Source organism: Eretmochelys imbricata, chromosome 3 (assembly GCF_965152235.1).
Source record: "Eretmochelys imbricata isolate rEreImb1 chromosome 3, rEreImb1.hap1, whole genome shotgun sequence".
NCBI lineage: Eukaryota > Metazoa > Chordata > Testudines > Cheloniidae > Eretmochelys > Eretmochelys imbricata.
Window position 1 is genome coordinate 484,084 of NC_135574.1, and position 16,635 is coordinate 500,718.

The 16,635-nt window shown below is 53.0% G+C and overlaps 1 protein-coding gene across 7 annotated transcripts in view; it reads right to left on the reverse strand.

Moving 5' to 3' along the window:
• Positions 1-3,796: 3,796 nt before the first annotated feature.
• LOC144262459 (low density lipoprotein receptor adapter protein 1-like) overlaps positions 3,797-16,635 on the reverse strand; it is a 30,064-nt gene continuing 17,225 nt past the window's right edge. Inside the window, exons 5-9 of one of the 7 annotated variants that reach the window (XM_077812211.1) lie at positions 15,027-15,099; positions 12,943-13,058; positions 8,782-8,831; positions 5,699-5,730; positions 3,797-5,457 (exon numbers count right to left, since the gene is read on the reverse strand). In XM_077812211.1, coding sequence (XP_077668337.1) covers positions 5,327-5,457; positions 5,699-5,730; positions 8,782-8,831; positions 12,943-13,058; positions 15,027-15,099 — 402 coding nt within the window. In that variant the 3' untranslated portion in view covers positions 3,797-5,326. Of the gene's footprint in view, positions 6,071-8,781; positions 8,832-12,942; positions 13,059-15,026; positions 15,100-16,635 lie in introns of all 7 variants that reach the window. The other 6 variants (XM_077812210.1, XR_013345522.1, XR_013345523.1 and 3 more) reach the window with 6 other exon arrangements.

Here is a 16,635-nt window from a genome sequence, read left to right on the forward strand (position 1 = left end):
TGGGGAGGTTTTCGCAGCACTCCCCAAAGTCTGGAGTCTGAATTGCAGGATGGCCCCATGCCCCCTGCAGACATGCCAGAGATGGTATCCCAGCCCAAGGAGGCAGGAGGTTGGCTGGGTCACTGAGCTGACTTCAGCTACTGGCAGCTCAGATGAGCTTCCATCCCTTCCCTTAGTATGAATGTGACCACCCCGGGGAGGTGAGGACCTCAGACCAGGAAGGGCCAATGCTGCCTTGTGCTGTGCTCAGCAAACAGCAAAGCAGGGCCTTGCTGCAGAGACAGCGGGATGCAGGGGAGAGTTCTCCCTATCACATCTCACGCCTGCCCAGTTTGTAGGGCAGCAGGGACGTACCCAGTGCACATAAAAACATATCCCCTGCTAACTGCATTGCCTGGGAGGTCTCCAGGTCACGGTTCAGCTCTGGGTGTGGGAGGGAAATCTAGCACATGTAGCTCTGACTCCTCTCCTCCTCTGCCTCTGGCTCCCTCGGAGGCTTCCAGCATGCAGAAGCTCTGTTCCAGCAGCCCTGGTGCAGGCTACATAGAGCCAGAGTCTGGGTCACTGGGAAACACCCACAGGCCCCAGAGAAATGTGTGTGGCGGGGCAGAGAATACCGTGCTGAATCCCCATGCCCCTGGGGGGCAAAGGCCTCAATGCAAACTGCCTGTGGCCCATCTGCCTCCGCCATCAGGCAAAGGCCTCACCACAGGGCCCTGCCCCAGCCCCCTCACTCTGCCAAGGCCTCACTCTTGGTGCCTGCCCCAGCTCTATCCTATTGCTCCTGGCATTGAAGGCTTCACTGCAGGCCCTGCCCCGCTTGCAGCGTGGTTTTAGGTTGGGTCCCTCTGGAGTGTGCGAGGGGGTAGTTCCTTTACACACCAGTGCATGGCCTAGAAGGGGTTGGTCTCCATCCCTAGGGAGATGCTGCTGCTGGAGAGAGACTGTCCCAGGGCTTCCCAGACACACAGCGCCTGCTCTATGTAGGAGACAATGGCGTCAGAGTCTGTGCAGAGAGCCATTCCTCCTCCCTAAGATGCAACTAGGAAATGTGCTACTCCAGCCCACCCCCATCACATCACCAGCTCTGAACATGGCAGAGTTCTCCCCCACCGCAACCCTTTGCAGCCTCCTGTGCCCTCAATGACTGCCTTGGACACGGCCATGACATACAATTTCCAGGCCACCTGGAATCCCGGAGTTAAATCTCTCTGGCAACAGGGACCGGGTGGGCAGGATTCTATGCCTGAGTTATTCAGTGTCCGTTCAGTCACAACCCCAGCCCGGCGAGCTCACAGACTCTGGTTCAGTGGGTCTTTACAGCCTGAATCCTTGCCTGTGCCTCAGCTGTCACGTAGGGGAAACGCTTCCAGTCCGACAGGGCGATAGTCCCACTCCTGCCGCACTCCCCACGGCTCTCTGGCTGCAGCTGTTACTCCTTCCTCCCAGAGCAGACAGTGCCCCCGGCCCAGGTTCCCATGGGAGAGGGTGGTGTTTATTCCACTAGGCCCTTCTGCTGGAAAGGAGCTGACCCAAGCAACTTGGAAACACCAATGAAACCCACCAAGTTCTTGTACCCACCAATTAACCCTCAAGTTCAGGGCAGAGGAGTATCCAGGGCGAACACCTCCTGCTAGCACCCAAACCCCAGGGTCCATGTGGCATCACTGTGGAGTGAATTCTGTCATTTGGAACCAGCATTGCTCCTAGCCAAAAGGCTGAGGCCAAACCAACCCCACCCTCTCCCCCCATCTGCCTTCCTCCATCAGAAGAGAACAGAACAGCCTCCATTGGAGGAATGACAGGTTTGTAGCCTGCTCCCCCAGGGGCTGGGATGCTGTCTGTGCAGCCCCAGGGTTAATGAGAATCACAGGATCCAGTGTCTTCCAGGGACTTAATCTTCAAGCAACGCACTTTCAGGACTCTTCCCTCCAGGTGCTGCTCGGCTCCTGCCACGGGCACACCGGGGGCAGGACAAGTGACTCCCTGTGGCAGGGTCTTTCCAGTAAAAGTCTCTGGCTCAAAGGCAGAAGGGTCGCTGTGGTGGCTAGTCCAGTGTGTGCACAGTGCTTGCGAGCCAGCTGCCCAGGCTGAGGGACAGACCCACTAGCACAGGATGGGATGGTGCTGGCGGGCTGGGCAGGGGAACAGAGGAGACACAGAGGTTTTGATGCAGGGCAGTGACAATGGCAAAATGGGGGACAGCAGAGGCGGTACTGGAGCTGAAGGATGGGAGTCCCATGGGCTCTGCTCCTGGATTTTTCTTCAGCTCTGCAACAGCTGGCTCCTGAAAGAAGAACGGCCTCCCCTTCCCAGCAGCTAGAGCGTCTCATGCTCCCACCAGCCACCTTCAGCACAGACCCGTTCCTGGGGGCAGGGCAGTTCTGGAGACAGCACACTTCTCCCCTTGGGGAGCAGGCCCTCCGCCATCTGTCCATGCCCATCAGGGAGATGGCCTCTGCTTCTCTCCAGACAGCATGGGCAGTGACCAGAACTGCTGCCTGGCGGTCTCTGCTGATGGCTGGAGCCCAGCGACAATGCTGTTCCTGGCTGAGTCACCTGGAGAGAGGGGATCTCTCCCTCCCCTCACCCCCCCCACCCGGTCCTGTTGCATGCATGCTCACTCTCACATATATGCACAAGAAGCTGGCGGCCCACCCTCTGCTGTTCTCTTGTCATTTGCCAGATCAAAGTGTGCTGGTGATTCCTAGCAAGCGTAGCACTTGCTATCCCATCCTACCCCACACTTCCCTTGCACAGGACATCAGCCCAGGCTGGGTCCCTACTGGAAGCTGCTGCCAGGAGTCCCTACTGGGGAAAGTGATTCACCCATTGCCCCCCCTCCCCTAATTGTCCCATTGCTCTACAGGGCCTTGAAGTGGGAGAATTGACCCTCTGTCTTTGCAGCTCCATGGCACTGGTTGGGGCTGCCTGACCACCTGCACTTGGCAGAACAGTAGTTTGACAGAGAAATGGGGCTGGCGGCTGAAGAGGGAACAGCAAAGGCCTTGTTTGCTCCCAGGATGGAGTCTCAGAGAAAATGGCAGCAAGAGACACAAGATGCAGGATCCAGAGCACAGAGAACAGAAACCTGCACAAGCTGTTCTCCTCATGGGCCAGGAGCAGGGCTCCCGCATCTGCGCTGTTAGGAGGGGAATGCTGGAGGACACCAGCTGGCAGAGGGGATGGAAGGGCTTAGAATCTCCTGCTGGGACAAAGGGGCATGCACACCAGATTATACCAAGTGCAAGCAGAGGGAGGGGGCATTAGCTTGTGTTCCTAAAGGGACCTCACTTAATGAGACAAGTGGGGGGGGGTGGAGCCTGAACATCCCACTGCCCCCAGAAGCCCCTGCTTGTAGGGATCACTTGCCCCCTTGCTATCTGGGACTAGGCCTTTTGACCCAGGCTTGTGGTCCGTGCTTTCACAGTCCTGTCGTGGAGCTGGGGTGGACAGATCACACAGAAGAGGTATTGGGACCTACCACTCCTTAGCATCGCCTCAGAGAGCTGGTGCCTAGTGGTGTGGCTGAGGGCAGGGACCTTCTCCTTACAGTCTCTTTGACTGTCTTCATCCCAGGGTGACGTGTCATCATCTACTGAAGCTATTACTATCACTCGGGCAGCAGGGGAGGGAGCTTCCTGACACGGGGCAGGGCTGAAGGTTTAAAAACCAAACCAAGCGGGTAGCAAGGGGCACGAAGAGCCACTGGCCTGCTTCCTCAGTAATCCTTCCCCTCCCAAACTCAGAGGGACCCAGGAAATCTATGCTAGAGGCCGCAAGGACAGAGTCAAGCTTACAATGTTAAAAAACTCATTTTATCGCACTCTACAAAGGTGGCATTTTCATTTAAAAACCAGTGATTTCACCACATGACAGTGAGAGTTTGAAGTAAAGGGTGTGGGGGCTGCAGGTGTCAGAGCTATGAGGACCTCCACCCCACAGACGCAAGGGGAGCAAGCAGAGCCCATGGCTTTGTGCCCTCTCTGGGCTACAAGAAATGGGTTCTCTGGGACTACCAGCAAAGGGGTGTGACACCTACACAGAAGGAGAGAATAACCCACTTATGAATCTGTGGGCAGCACCCTCTGGCCTGGCTAGGCTGGAATTCAGACCAGATGCTCAGAGGACTCCCTCCTGCCCTTAAATCTAGGACTTCCCTAAGAAGCAGGAATCTGCTGACCCTTATCCCAAAGGAGAGAGGCAGTAAGGATAAAGGGCTTGCAGGGGGCATCATCCACACAGTCCTTCAGTTCACACTTCCATGCTTCTGCTACAGGAAAGACTGGAGCTATGGGTCTCTTCTACACAGAGCAAACACAGCAAGCAAGAAAACATGTGAGCCAGAGAAAACTGAACAATGCTCTGGACTCTGTGTGACTGAGAGTGCATGCCCAGCTAACAGCGGTGAGCACCACTGTGCACTGAGTGTGCTTGGAAACTCATGCCCAGCTAACCATGGTGAGCACACTGGAATTCATGCCCAGCTAACAGTGGGGAACACCCATATGCATGGGGCAGTCATGCTCAGGAACACAACATGGAACACAGCTGCCCTGCATATGCTGGGTGCTGAGTGGTGCTCAGCGCAGTTTGCTGGCTAACGCATTTTCTAGCATGCTGCATTTACCCAACATGAGGATGAGGCCAAAGCCCTGAGACAGCTGTGCCCCAGAACCAGACAGCAGAGGAGGGAAAGGCCTTAATTGAGTTGCCAGCCCAGTCAGTACTGGGAACCAGCAGCACCCTTGGTCATGGGGTCAAGTCCAGCCAGTGCACCAGGGAGCACAGGGAGCTGTTCTGATGCCCACAGGGCTGGGTGGCCCCATCTCACCAATTCCAATTGACCATTACTGGCACCCTCCATGAATAGGCTGAGGAATAGGCAGGCCATGGATGCTGCACTCCCTTTCTCCCGCTAGTGGAAGTCCCTGCTGGGCTGGGTGGTGGCACAGAGCAGGCCAGTGGGTGTGGGTTGCCAGCCCTGCCACTGCCTGGGCTGAGCCTAGTTGTGGGGAAGCCCAGAGGTTGTCGGCATGGCAGCTTCACTAGTACAAGCAAAAATGAACATACAAAAGAGTCAAAGAAACCTGCCTGGCTAAGTCCCAGGAGCAAAGCAGGGAGAGCTGCCAGCTAGTCCAAAGGCACAGGGCAGAGAGGAGAGCAATGCCTTAGGCACAGTGTGGGGAAGAGATGCTCCTTGGTCCACGTTCCAGGTGCCAACTGGTCTGAGCCTCAGGCACAGAGAAGGTTCTGACTGGTTAACCCATTATGGTGATATATAAACACTGGAAGACTGACAAAGCCTCATTAGCCTGTGGAAACCTTAGAGGATGGTCCCTTGTGGCAGGTGGGTGCTTGGCCTCCAGTGCCCCCATCCCATTTCATCCTGCTGTGTTGGGGGCATGCCAGGTGGGGCCCAGCTCTGTGGTAGGCGCATGATGGACGAGCTGCCTCCTGGTGTGGGAGACACAAAGTCTGAAACACAAAAGGGCATGAGCCCCAGAGCTGTGAGAGGATGGCTGGGGGGATGGGGCCAAGGGAGGAGACGGGGGGACGGGAGAGCAGGCAGAACTTGCAGGAGCCCTCTGGGTTGGGCCTATGAGTACCCCCGGCCACACTGCACCCTGGAGCATGTCTCTACAGGGAAATCTTGGGTGGGAGCAGAGGAGAAGAAATACGACAGAAAGCCCTTTACCTGCTGTGTCTTGAGTGCCCTCCTCGGTGCAGCTTGGAACAAAGAAGAGAGCACACATTACACCCTTCCGTGAAACAGGACTGCGGTGGCATCTGGCCATCAATGCCATGGGCACAACAAATACACAGGTCCTAAACCCATGGGGAGTCTCAGGCACGTGCAGGGAGCCCCACGCACTTGCCAGGGCAGATAAGATGAAAAGGCAATGTGTTGTTCACTGCAGCTGATCAGCCTGTGCTGTGACCTCCTCAGATCCCACAAGCCGAGCTGGCTCAGTGACAGCACCCAGTCCATAAGAACCACCACACTGGGTCAGACCAAAGGTTCATCCAGCCCAGTATCCAGTCTTCCAACAGTGGCCAATGCCAGATGCTTCAGAAGGAATGAACAGAACAGGCAGTCATAGAGTGATTCATCTCTTGTCATCCAGTCCCAGTTTCCGGCAATCAAAAGCTAGGGACACCCAAAGCATGGTGCTGCATCCCTGACTATCTTGGCTAATAGCCATTGATGGGCCTAAACTCCATGAACTCATCTATTTGAACCCTGTTATAGTTTTGGCCTTCACAACATCGCCTGGCAACAAGTTCCACGGGTTGTGTGCGCGTTCTGTGAAGAAATACTTCCTTTTGTTTGTTTTAAATCTGCTGCCTATTAATTTCATTAGGTGGCCCCTGGTTCTTGTGTAATGTGAAGGAGTAAATAACACTTCCTGATTTACTCTCTCCACACCAGTCATGATTTTATAGCCCTCTGTCATATCCCCCATTAGTCGTCTCTTTTCCAAGCTGAAAAGTCCCAGTCTTTTTACTCTCTCCTCCAGAGAGAAGGGGGATTGTATGAAGCACTGCACTGCCTCACAGTTACAGTTTATCAAGGTTTGTGATGGACTCGCCATCAATGGTAATTTCTAAATCAAGAAATTATTGTGGGGCAGGTCTCTGGCCTGTGTTATACAGGAGGTCAGATTAGAGGATTAGAATAACTCACAGACAGACATGGTCTGCAGGATCTCCTCGTGCACACGGTCACTGTGGTGGCTGGGCAGGTTATTTCGGTCTCACAGCTCCTCCCCATCTAGTGTCATTAATGTGGTATCATCCCCATTCCTCGGAGAGCTTTAATGAAGACTCTATATGAGCCCGGACCTCACCGCAATCTCTGGGTCCCCAAATGCACAGACTCTGCTGGGTTAATTATCCTTCAGTCGGGGCTCAGGGCACCGACTGAGCCATGTTCCTGGACAAGACAATCTCAGGCAAGAGTTTTGGAGCTATAGTATCAAAGGTTTCCCCAAACTCCAAGGAGTGCCCTCTTCCCCACCTTCAGGGTGCCCCCTATCTGCAGGTCTTCCCCCCACTCCATCATGGCTCCCTAACTCTGCACATTCTGTGACTAATTTAAACAATCACACCAATGTGGCCTGTTGAAATCTGTTCTTTACAAGCTCCCGCCCTGCTCTGGCTGCACCGGCTTTCATTCCTCTTTAGGTTCCTCACTACCCATAGTGCAGAGAATTCTGCTGCCCTGCCTGAAGAGTGCATCTCTTACTCCTGAGGACATTCTGCACCAAAAAAATAAAAATTCTATGCCAAAAATATAAAAATTCTGTGCACAATATTTTAAAATTCTGCAGAAGTTATTTGTCAAAAAAATGTGGAGGATCCAGCATAGCATTGGGGAGCACAGTCACTGGCTGCACAGACATTGGAGATCACTGTGCAGCTCCCCCCAGGACACTGACTCAGCAGTGAGGCTGCACCCAACCCTGACACAGTGCAAGGACCCGGCCTGCCCCAGAAACACTCCAGGGCAGTGCCCCTCTGTGCCAGGGTACCAGGTGTGGGCGGGCAGGCTCAGCAAGACAGGGCACAAGTGTGGAGGGGCTTAGTGTGGGGGGGATCCAGGTGGGGGTTGAGAGGGTTCTATGTGGGGCAATCTGGGTGCGGGCAGCTCAGTGCGGGATCTGGGTGCGGGAGGGATCTGGATGCACAGGGGCTTGTTGTGAGGGGTTCTGGGTGCAATGGTAATGGGACTTTGCAGGGGGTCCAGGTGGAGGTGGTTGGGGCTCAGTGGGAGGGGTCTGGGTGTGGGGGGAATAGAGCTTGGCAGGGGGGTAAAGGTGTGAGGGGGCTCAGTGGAGGGTCCAGATGCAGCTGGTTGGGGCTTGGTTGGGTGCGGATCTGGGTGTGGGTGGCTTGTCAGGGTGATCCAGGTGCAGGCGGAGTGGGGCTCATCAGCAGGGGGGATGGGTTCTGAGTGCGGGGCTGTGAAGCTTCGTGGGAGGGTCTGGGTATGAGGGGGGTCTGGATGCACAGCAGTTGGGTGGATGGGGGAGCAGCTCCCTGTACAGGGATCCCACCCCCTGCAGTTGAGGAGTGATGGGTGCAGGAAGTGGGGCGAGGGGGGGTGGTTGCAGAGCTTCCTTCAGCTTGGGGAGAAATCGGGGGGTGGGTCTGACCCAGCCACAGATGCCATGCAAGGGAAGAGGAAGTCCAGTCCTCCTCAGCCCAGCCGAGAGTAGCAGCTGAACCTGGCACAGGGTAAGCGCCACCAGCTGGGTCTTCCCCAGTCCCGCCTCCTGCCCCACAATGATTTACCTCTCTGCCAGCTGCCCTGGGCCCCGAAACATACTGCTGGGGACGGTCACATGACCAGTCTTGTGGCTTCTCTTTGCTTCCCTGTCAGAAAGTAATTTTTCTGCAGGGAAGCAAAGAAATCTGCGGGGGACATAAATTCTGTGCATGCACAGTGGCGCAGAATTCCCCCAGGAGTAGAATCTCTGGGGCGTTAGCATTCAGCACTGCTCCACAGGGACTTCTCCAAAGGAAGACGAAGCCACAGAGACAACCTCTCTTCCCCACAAATGTTTGTTTCAATGCAGTTCCCCTTTGATATCTGACTATGCCAGTAAAGCTAACGGCACCCCTGGAACAGGCTGGAGCAGGACGCACAGCTGACATCTTCATAGGGAGGAGAAATTGGAGCACTCATCTCATCTAAAGACAGGAAATGGCCCCACCTCCTCAGGCTTCAGGATAGCTCTGGGCTTGGGTGGGCCCCGCTATCCTATGGTCACCTACCCAGAAAAGGCTTCATCGAGATCATCGTCTTCCTCCTCCTCATCATCCTCCTGGCAAATCAAGAAAGAGGAAAGCTTCAATCCCAATAGATGACTCCGTCTGGGGTATTGCTCCCACTCAGCAACATGGCCCCAATGACCTTGCCACACCTCCTACATGCAGGCCTGATACCCCGGACACACCTCCCAGGCGCGGCCCTAAGCTACCGGACAATAAACCCCTGAAGCTTTGCACTTGAAAAGGGCACTGTCTTTTCCTGGGAATCAGCATGGTGAGAACATAAAAATGGCCATACTGGGTCAGACGAAGGGTCCATCCAGCCCACTATCCTGTCTACTGACAGTGGCCAATGCCATGTGCCCCAGAGGGAGTGAACCTAACAGGTAATGATCTAGTGATATCTCTCCTGCCATCCATCTCCACCCTCTGACAAACAGAGGCTAGGGACACCATTCCTCACCCATCCTGGCTAATAGCCATTAATGGACAACCTCCATGAATTTATCCATTCTTTTTTAAACCCTATTATAGTCCTAGTCTTCACAACCTCCTCGGGCAAGGAGTTCCACAGGTTGACTGTGCGCTGAGCGAAGAAGAAGGTCCTTTTATTTGTTTTAAACCTGCTACCCATTAATTTCATTTGGTGACCCCTAGTTCTTATATTATGGGAACAAGTAAATAACTTTTCCTTATTCACTTTCTCCACACCACTCATGATTTTATAGACCTCTATCCTATCCCCCCTTAGTCTCCTCTTTTCCAAGCTGAAAAGTCCTAGCCTCTTTAATCTCTCCTCATATGGGACCCGTTCCAAACCCCTAATCATTTTAGTTGCCCTTCTCTGAACCTTTTCTGACACCAGTCTATCTTTTTTGAGATGAGGGGACCACATCTGTATGCAGTATTCAAGATGTGGGCATACCATGGATTTATATAAGGGCAATAAGATATTCTCCGTCTTATTCTCTGATGATTCCTAACATAACGTTTGCTTTTTTGACTGCCGCTGCACATTGCGTGGACGTCTTCAGAGAACTATCCACGATGACTCCAAGATCTTTCTCCTGATTAGCTGTAGCTAAATTAGCCCCCATCATATTGTATGTATAGTTGGGGTTATTTTTTCCAATGTGCATTACTTTACGTTTATCCACATTAAATTTCATTTGCCATTTTGTTGCCCAATCACTTAGTTTTGTGAGATCTTTTTGAAGTTCTTCACAGTCTGCTTTGGTCTTAACTATCTTGAGCAGTTTAGTATCATCTGCAAACTTTGGCACCTCACTGTTTACCCCTTTCTCCAGATCATTTATGAATAAGTTGAATAGGATTGGTCGTAGGACTGACCCTTGGGGAACACCACTAGTTACCCCTCTCCATTCTGAAAATTTACCATTTATTCCTACCCTTTGTTCCCTGTCTTTTTGTTGGATCATATTAAAGAAGTTCTGTATTAAAATCACAAATGAGTTTGATTCTCCATAGTTTAAATTTCAGGGTATTACTAATTAAGAGGTCTCTTGGTTTTTGGTACTGTTTCTCTCCCTCTATGTGTGAAATTTGCAAGCTGCTAATTGTGTTAGTACATTCTAAGACAGAGTCTGTTCTCAAACCAATTCTTTGTAACAACAACTACTCACACAGAGAGAGACTCAAAGCAATACTCTGTAACAACAGAAACAGCACCCAGAGATTTCCCGCCCTTTTGTTGTATTCATCTCGCTTTGTTAACAATTGTGATTAAAATAGAGATACAGGATGTATGAGGATGGATGCTTGGTGTGGATAATAACTGAGTGATCAGGGAGGTGCCAGCCTAAGAATCCAGTGTCCATCGGCTGAAGAAGGCGTCAAGTGGAAATAACCAGAGGACCCCCGGAGGGCAGACTGGAATCCACCCAACAGCCTCAAGAATGGGAGAACCAAAGAACAAGATAACATCTGGCAGCACGGAGCCATCAGGAATGTGCCATCTGCTGATTGATTCAGCAACAGCATGATGAAGCAATTCCCATAGACTGGCATAGGAAGAAATTCTTATAAAAATGGACTCTAGAAAGTGAGAACTTTGGAGTCTGATTCTGCAAACCAACTTTCAGGAGCATCAGATGAACATCTGACAAGGCCCTGCTCCCTCCTCATGTCCAGACCACCTGGCCAGTGGCGTGGCATGAGCAACTCTAAGGCTGGTAACTATGATAACAACCTTGCAGAACCTGTGTGTGTGTGTGTGTATGAATGAACGTGTGAATAAATATGAAATTGAATGGAATGTTATAGCTATAACTAACTGCTTACTATGATTCTTTCTGTATTCACAGTAAATGTGGCATTTTGCCTTTTCCCCTTTAATAAGATCCCGCTGGTTTTTATTTTATTGGTATAACATTTTAACCAGTTCTAAATCCATGAAAGGATCTTCCCTCTTATCCCATGACAACTTAATTTACTTAAGAGCCTTTTGTGAGGGTCCTGGCACTGTGAACCACAGCTTAGCCTGCAAGTGTGCGTGGTGAAATTGTTTGGGCTAGGGCACAAAGGAAAGGCCATGTGCTTGGAGGGGAGAGGACACAGAATTCCTACCCTGCCTCTCTTGGTGCCCAAAGGAGACCACAGAGTACTTGCACTTGGGGTCTGAACTGGGGCATGAGTTAGTAGACTTGCATCAGAGAAGCCCGTTACACACAGAATAAGGCTGTCCAGAGAGCACAACAGGGCCTGGTGCTCATAGGATTATAGAATTGTAGGACTAGAAGGGACCTCAAGAGGTCATCTAGTCCAGTCCCCTGGCCTCATGGAAGGTCTAAGTATTATCTAGACCATCCCTGACAGGTGTTTGTCTAACCCGCTCTTAAACATTTCTAAGGATGGAGATTCCACAACTTCTCTAGGCAATTTATTCCAGTGCTTAATCACCCTGAGAGTTAAGCAGTTTTTCCTAATGTTCAACTTAAAAAACCCTTGCTGCAATTTAAGACCATTACTTCTTGTCCAATCCTCAGAAGTTAAGAAGAACAATTTTTCTCCCTCCTTCTTGTAACAACCTTTTATGTATTTGAAAACTGTTATGTCCCCTCCCAATATTCTCTTCTCCAGACTACACAAACCCAATTTTTTTCAATTTTCCCTCATAGGTCATGTTTTCTAGACCTTTAATCAGTTTTGTTACTCTTCTCTGGACTTTCTCAAATTTGTCTACATCTTTCCTGAAATGTAGCACCCAGAACTAGACACAATACTCCAGCTGAGGCCTAATCAGCAGAGAATAGAGCAGAAGAATTAATTCTCCTGTCTTGCTTCCAACACTCCTGCTAATACATCCCAGAATGAGGTTTGCTTTTTTTGCAACAGTGTTCCACTCTTCACTCATATTTAGCTTGTGATCCACTATGACCCCCAAATCCCTTTCTGGGCAGTCATTTCCCATTTTGTATGTGTGCAGCAGATTGTTCCTTCCTAAGTGGAGTACTTTATATTTGTCCTTATTGAGTTTCATCCTATTTACTTTAGACCATTTCTCCAGTTTGTGCAGATCATTTTGAATATTAATCCTGTCCTCCAAAGCACTTGCAACCCCTCCCAGCTTGGTATCATCCGCAAACTTTATAAGTGTAATCTCTATGCCATTATCTAAATCACTGATGAAAATATTGACCAGAACCGGACCCCAAACTGATCCCTAAGGAACCCCACTCAATATGCCCTTCCAGCTTGACTGCAATCCTGGACCTGCTAGGGCCTCACATGACAGCTTCCACAGCAAGCACCGCTCAACAAACCCCTGTCCTGCCCCATCCCTGAAAGTCAGTTAAAGGACTCATAGAGCATAGAGCTCACCCTCCTCCTGCACCAGAGCCTGCCACGCTGCTCGGCTCTGTCCAGCACATGAGAGGGCTCAGGAGTCAGCAGCACAAGCCAAGCAGGGGGGAGAGGGGGCTGTCTCAGCCAGGGGGAGACAGCAGGGGAGGAATTGCTTTTCCCTAGCATTCTGACCTTCCCTGATGCCCAGTGACCGGAATCCCAGCCCTGGATATACCTGGGGGGAGCCAGGCCCAGCTGCAATGCTCTCTACTGTGGTGGGGATTGGCAGACCAGACTCTTCGCTACCCCAGGAGGACTCAGTCTGCACCTTACAGGGGCAATGATCTGGATATACTGTACCTCAAAGTGGTGTTTGAATGGGGTGCTCCCTATGGGGACCGGAGCTGGCTCACTTGTGCTGCCTGGCCTGTTGCTCTCCAGGGTACACTCAGGGTGGGACTGTTTCTGCACAGAACCTGAAACAGGGTGAAAGACACAGAGACAGAGCCTGGGAGTCCTGGGGGCAGGTGAGGAAGATACCTTAGAACAGGGGTCGGCAACCTATGGCACGTGTGCCAAAGACGGCAAGCTAGCCGATTTTTAATGGCACGCTGCTGCCTGACGGGTCCCAGGCGCTGGCCCTGCTCAGCCCGCTGCCAAACCCAGGCCGGCAGCGGGCTGAGCGGGGCCGGCAGCCGGGGGACCCTGGCAGGCAGCAGCATGCCATTAAAAATCCTGCCCACCCCGGCCCGCTCTTCTCTGCCCCGCCCTCCGCGAGGGCAGGGTGAAGAAGCTTGGTCCTGCTGGCTACTGTGGCAGGGCAGGCAAGGTCCCCCCCTCCCCCGCCTCTTCCCCCAGCATGCGGGGTTCCTGCCCCTCCTCCTCTCCCTCCCTGCCGCCAATCAGCTGATGGCCCTTGCGCAGGACGGGGAGAAGCAGAGCCGCAGTGCGCTCGCTGCTCCAGGGAGGAGGAGGAGAAGATGTGGGGATGGGGCCTTGGGGAAATGGGGGTGGAATCAGGGCATATCCCCTCCAGCCCCCTGCCGTGAGCCGCTCTGGGTAGGGAGCTGGGAGCACCCCCACGACCCTGGCCTATACCCCCAGCCCTCTGCCCTGACCCCTGCACCCCCCCCACACCCCAGCCTCCTGCCCTGCAACCCCCCACAACCCCAGCCCTGACTCCAGCCCCCCCACGCATACCCAGCCCCCCACACCCCATGCCCTGACTCCTGCACCCTCCTCACACACCCCCAGCCCCCTTCCCTGACTCCTGCACCCCCCACATATACCCAGCCCCCCATGCCCTGACTCTTGCACCCCCCACATTCCCACCCCCACCCTGAGAACCAAACGGGAGCTCCTGCACCCCACCCCCCGTCACATTCCCACCTGCACCCCTCGCACCATATGGGAGCTGCCCAGGTAAGCACTCCACACCCAAACCTCTTGCCCCAACCCTGAGCCCCCTCCCTCATTCTAGCTCCTGGCCAGACCCTACACCCCATCCCCCAGCCTGCTCCTTCACCCCCAGCCCTGTGCTCAGTGCACTCCCACCTTCAGCTCAGTTCAGAGAGAGAGAGGAAGAGAATGGGCTAGAACCAGGGAGAAGGTAGGTATCCACTCTATGTGGGCAGGCCGGGATCCCAGAACGGCAGCGGGCTGAGCGGGGCCAGCAGCCGGGATCCTGGCTGGCAGGAACCGGAGGACGGAATCCCAGAACGGCAGCGGGCTGAGCCACTCAGCCCACTGCTGGTCTGGGGTCCCGGCCACCAGCCCTGCTCAGCCCGCTGCTGGTCTGGGGTTCTGGCTGCTGGCCCCTTGCCAGCTGGGGTCCTGGCCACAGGCCCCACTCAGCCTGCTGCCAGCCTAGGTGAATGGAACCCCAGGCTGGCAGCGGGCTGAGCGGGCCAGTGGCGTAAGATCAGCATTTTAAATGAAGCTTCTTAAACATTTTGAAAACCTTGTTTACTTTACATACAACAATAGTTTAGTTATATAATATATAGACTTATTGTGAGAGACCTTCTAAAAAACTGGCATGCGAAACCTTAAATTAAAGTGAATAAATGAAGACTTGGCACACCACTTCTGAAAGGTTGCCGACCCCTGCCTTAGAACCTGCTCAGGGGAGAAGGAGGCTGGGAATCCAAGGCCCAGGGACAGGTTTCATGTGGGCTCCCAGGGGTCTCCAGGGTTTCAAGCTGCATCTAAAGTCAGCAGATGGGGGAAGTGTTAAATGATTAAAGCCAAGCTGGGAACTGCCACTGCCAGAGATCCAGGGACTTAGATGGGGGTCGAAAGGGGCCCAGGCTTGCTGGCTCAGAGAAGGCTGCTCTTCATGCTGTGGTGTATTTCCCCAGCAAGTGCAGGGAGCAGCCCTGGTCAGTCCCAAGGGGAGTCCTGGGCTGGTCCGAGGGAGGTGTCAGGGGACAGTTCTCTCCTACCTGCCTGCGCTGCTTCCCAGTGATCTAGCGCCACCTGGAAGGCCTGAGCCACAGTCCGAGTCACGGCTTGGGCCTATATGCAAGAGAAACAAGGGGATCAATAATGAGGCAGCCTGCCTGCACCCCCTCCTGCACTAGCACCCCCTCCCGCCAGAACCTCCTGCTCACCCAGAACCTCTACAAGTGCCCCATGTGCCCCAGGGCCAGCACCCCTTAACCTGCCAGTGTCCCTTGCCCACAAAGCCCCAGCATCCTTGCCCCCACCTCCCCCATGCCCCTTGGCCACAAACCCATCATCTTTTCCTTCAGCACCCCTACCACCCACAACGTCCAGCACGCCCAGAGCTGAAAGGGAGGAGAAAGAAAGTAAGGTAGAGCCCTCCAGGGAGGGGGTGTGTCAGAGCCTACACAGAGTGCCTGTTCCCCAGGGAGGAGTGATCAGGTCTGCAGGGCACTGGGGAAAGGCACAAGCATAGTGAAGTGTCAGGAACAGAACAGAGTCCTGGGATCACTAGGCTGTGGGGATGGGGATCAGGGTAATATTGCATTCATTGCTTTCATAAATTCACAGGGCACTGGCCAGTCCAGAAGGGACTAGCCAGTTTCCTGGGGTGGGGGGCAGCAATAGACGGTGCTGTAGTCGGTGGGCCTATGGGGGAAAACCAGTCCCACACCCCAACTCCCTCCTCCCAGGAACTTCTTCTCTCTCGCCCGCTCCCTCTCCAGCTGAGAAGCACCAGGGGCTGGAGGGCTCATAACTACATGAGCAACAGGGGCTGGCAGTTGAAGGCCTAGCCAATAGAAGGTCCAGGTCAGCTGGGAACAGCAGACTCTTTAGGTGGGAAGGGGGAAGGCTGAGGGGCTGGGATGAAGTGGGAATTTTCTGTAATATTTTTATGGAGCCTATGTGTGCCTCAGTTTCCCCCTGTACTTTGCTTTGCTACCCAGTGGGTTACAAAGGGTTAACACTGCTCTTTTGGCAGAGTAGGAGACATGAGGGGTGTGTGTGTGTGTGTGTGTGTGTGTCACACCCTACACATACTATAATAGTCTTTGTGCAAAATATGTCTTGTGAGGTATCATTTAAAAACTAGTAACAGATTGATCATAAATATTCTTGTGGAGTGTATGTTCGGAATCTGTATTAACAGTTATGAACATGAGCTGAAATTATAACTACAATGTGTTTACCAGACAAGTCTGGACAGGGGGTAAACTGTTTTCTCAAAGACACAGGACAAGCTGATGCCTCTAGCCAGCTGTCATCAAAGGTGATTGGCAATCACTGGTCAAGTGGCCATTCTTTGGCAACAAAGGGGGGCAGGAACAGATCAGTCTGCATTTTAGCAAACAACAACTTGGAACCTCTTTCACCTTGAGCCTCCATGTCTCTGTCCTCACAGCTGGAATGAGCTTTATTTAGGGGTAACCCTCGGGAAAATGCATTTCAAAGGGTAACTATAAAAGTGAGGGACACAAACACCCCAGGTTCATTCTCTCTCACCTAAGATGACAAAGGAAGCAGCCCTTTGACTTTGGGAGGAGATCCTGAGCTGAGAATTTGGTCAGCCCTGTTGCTGGGACCATGTGGTGAGGATTTTACCTTGAA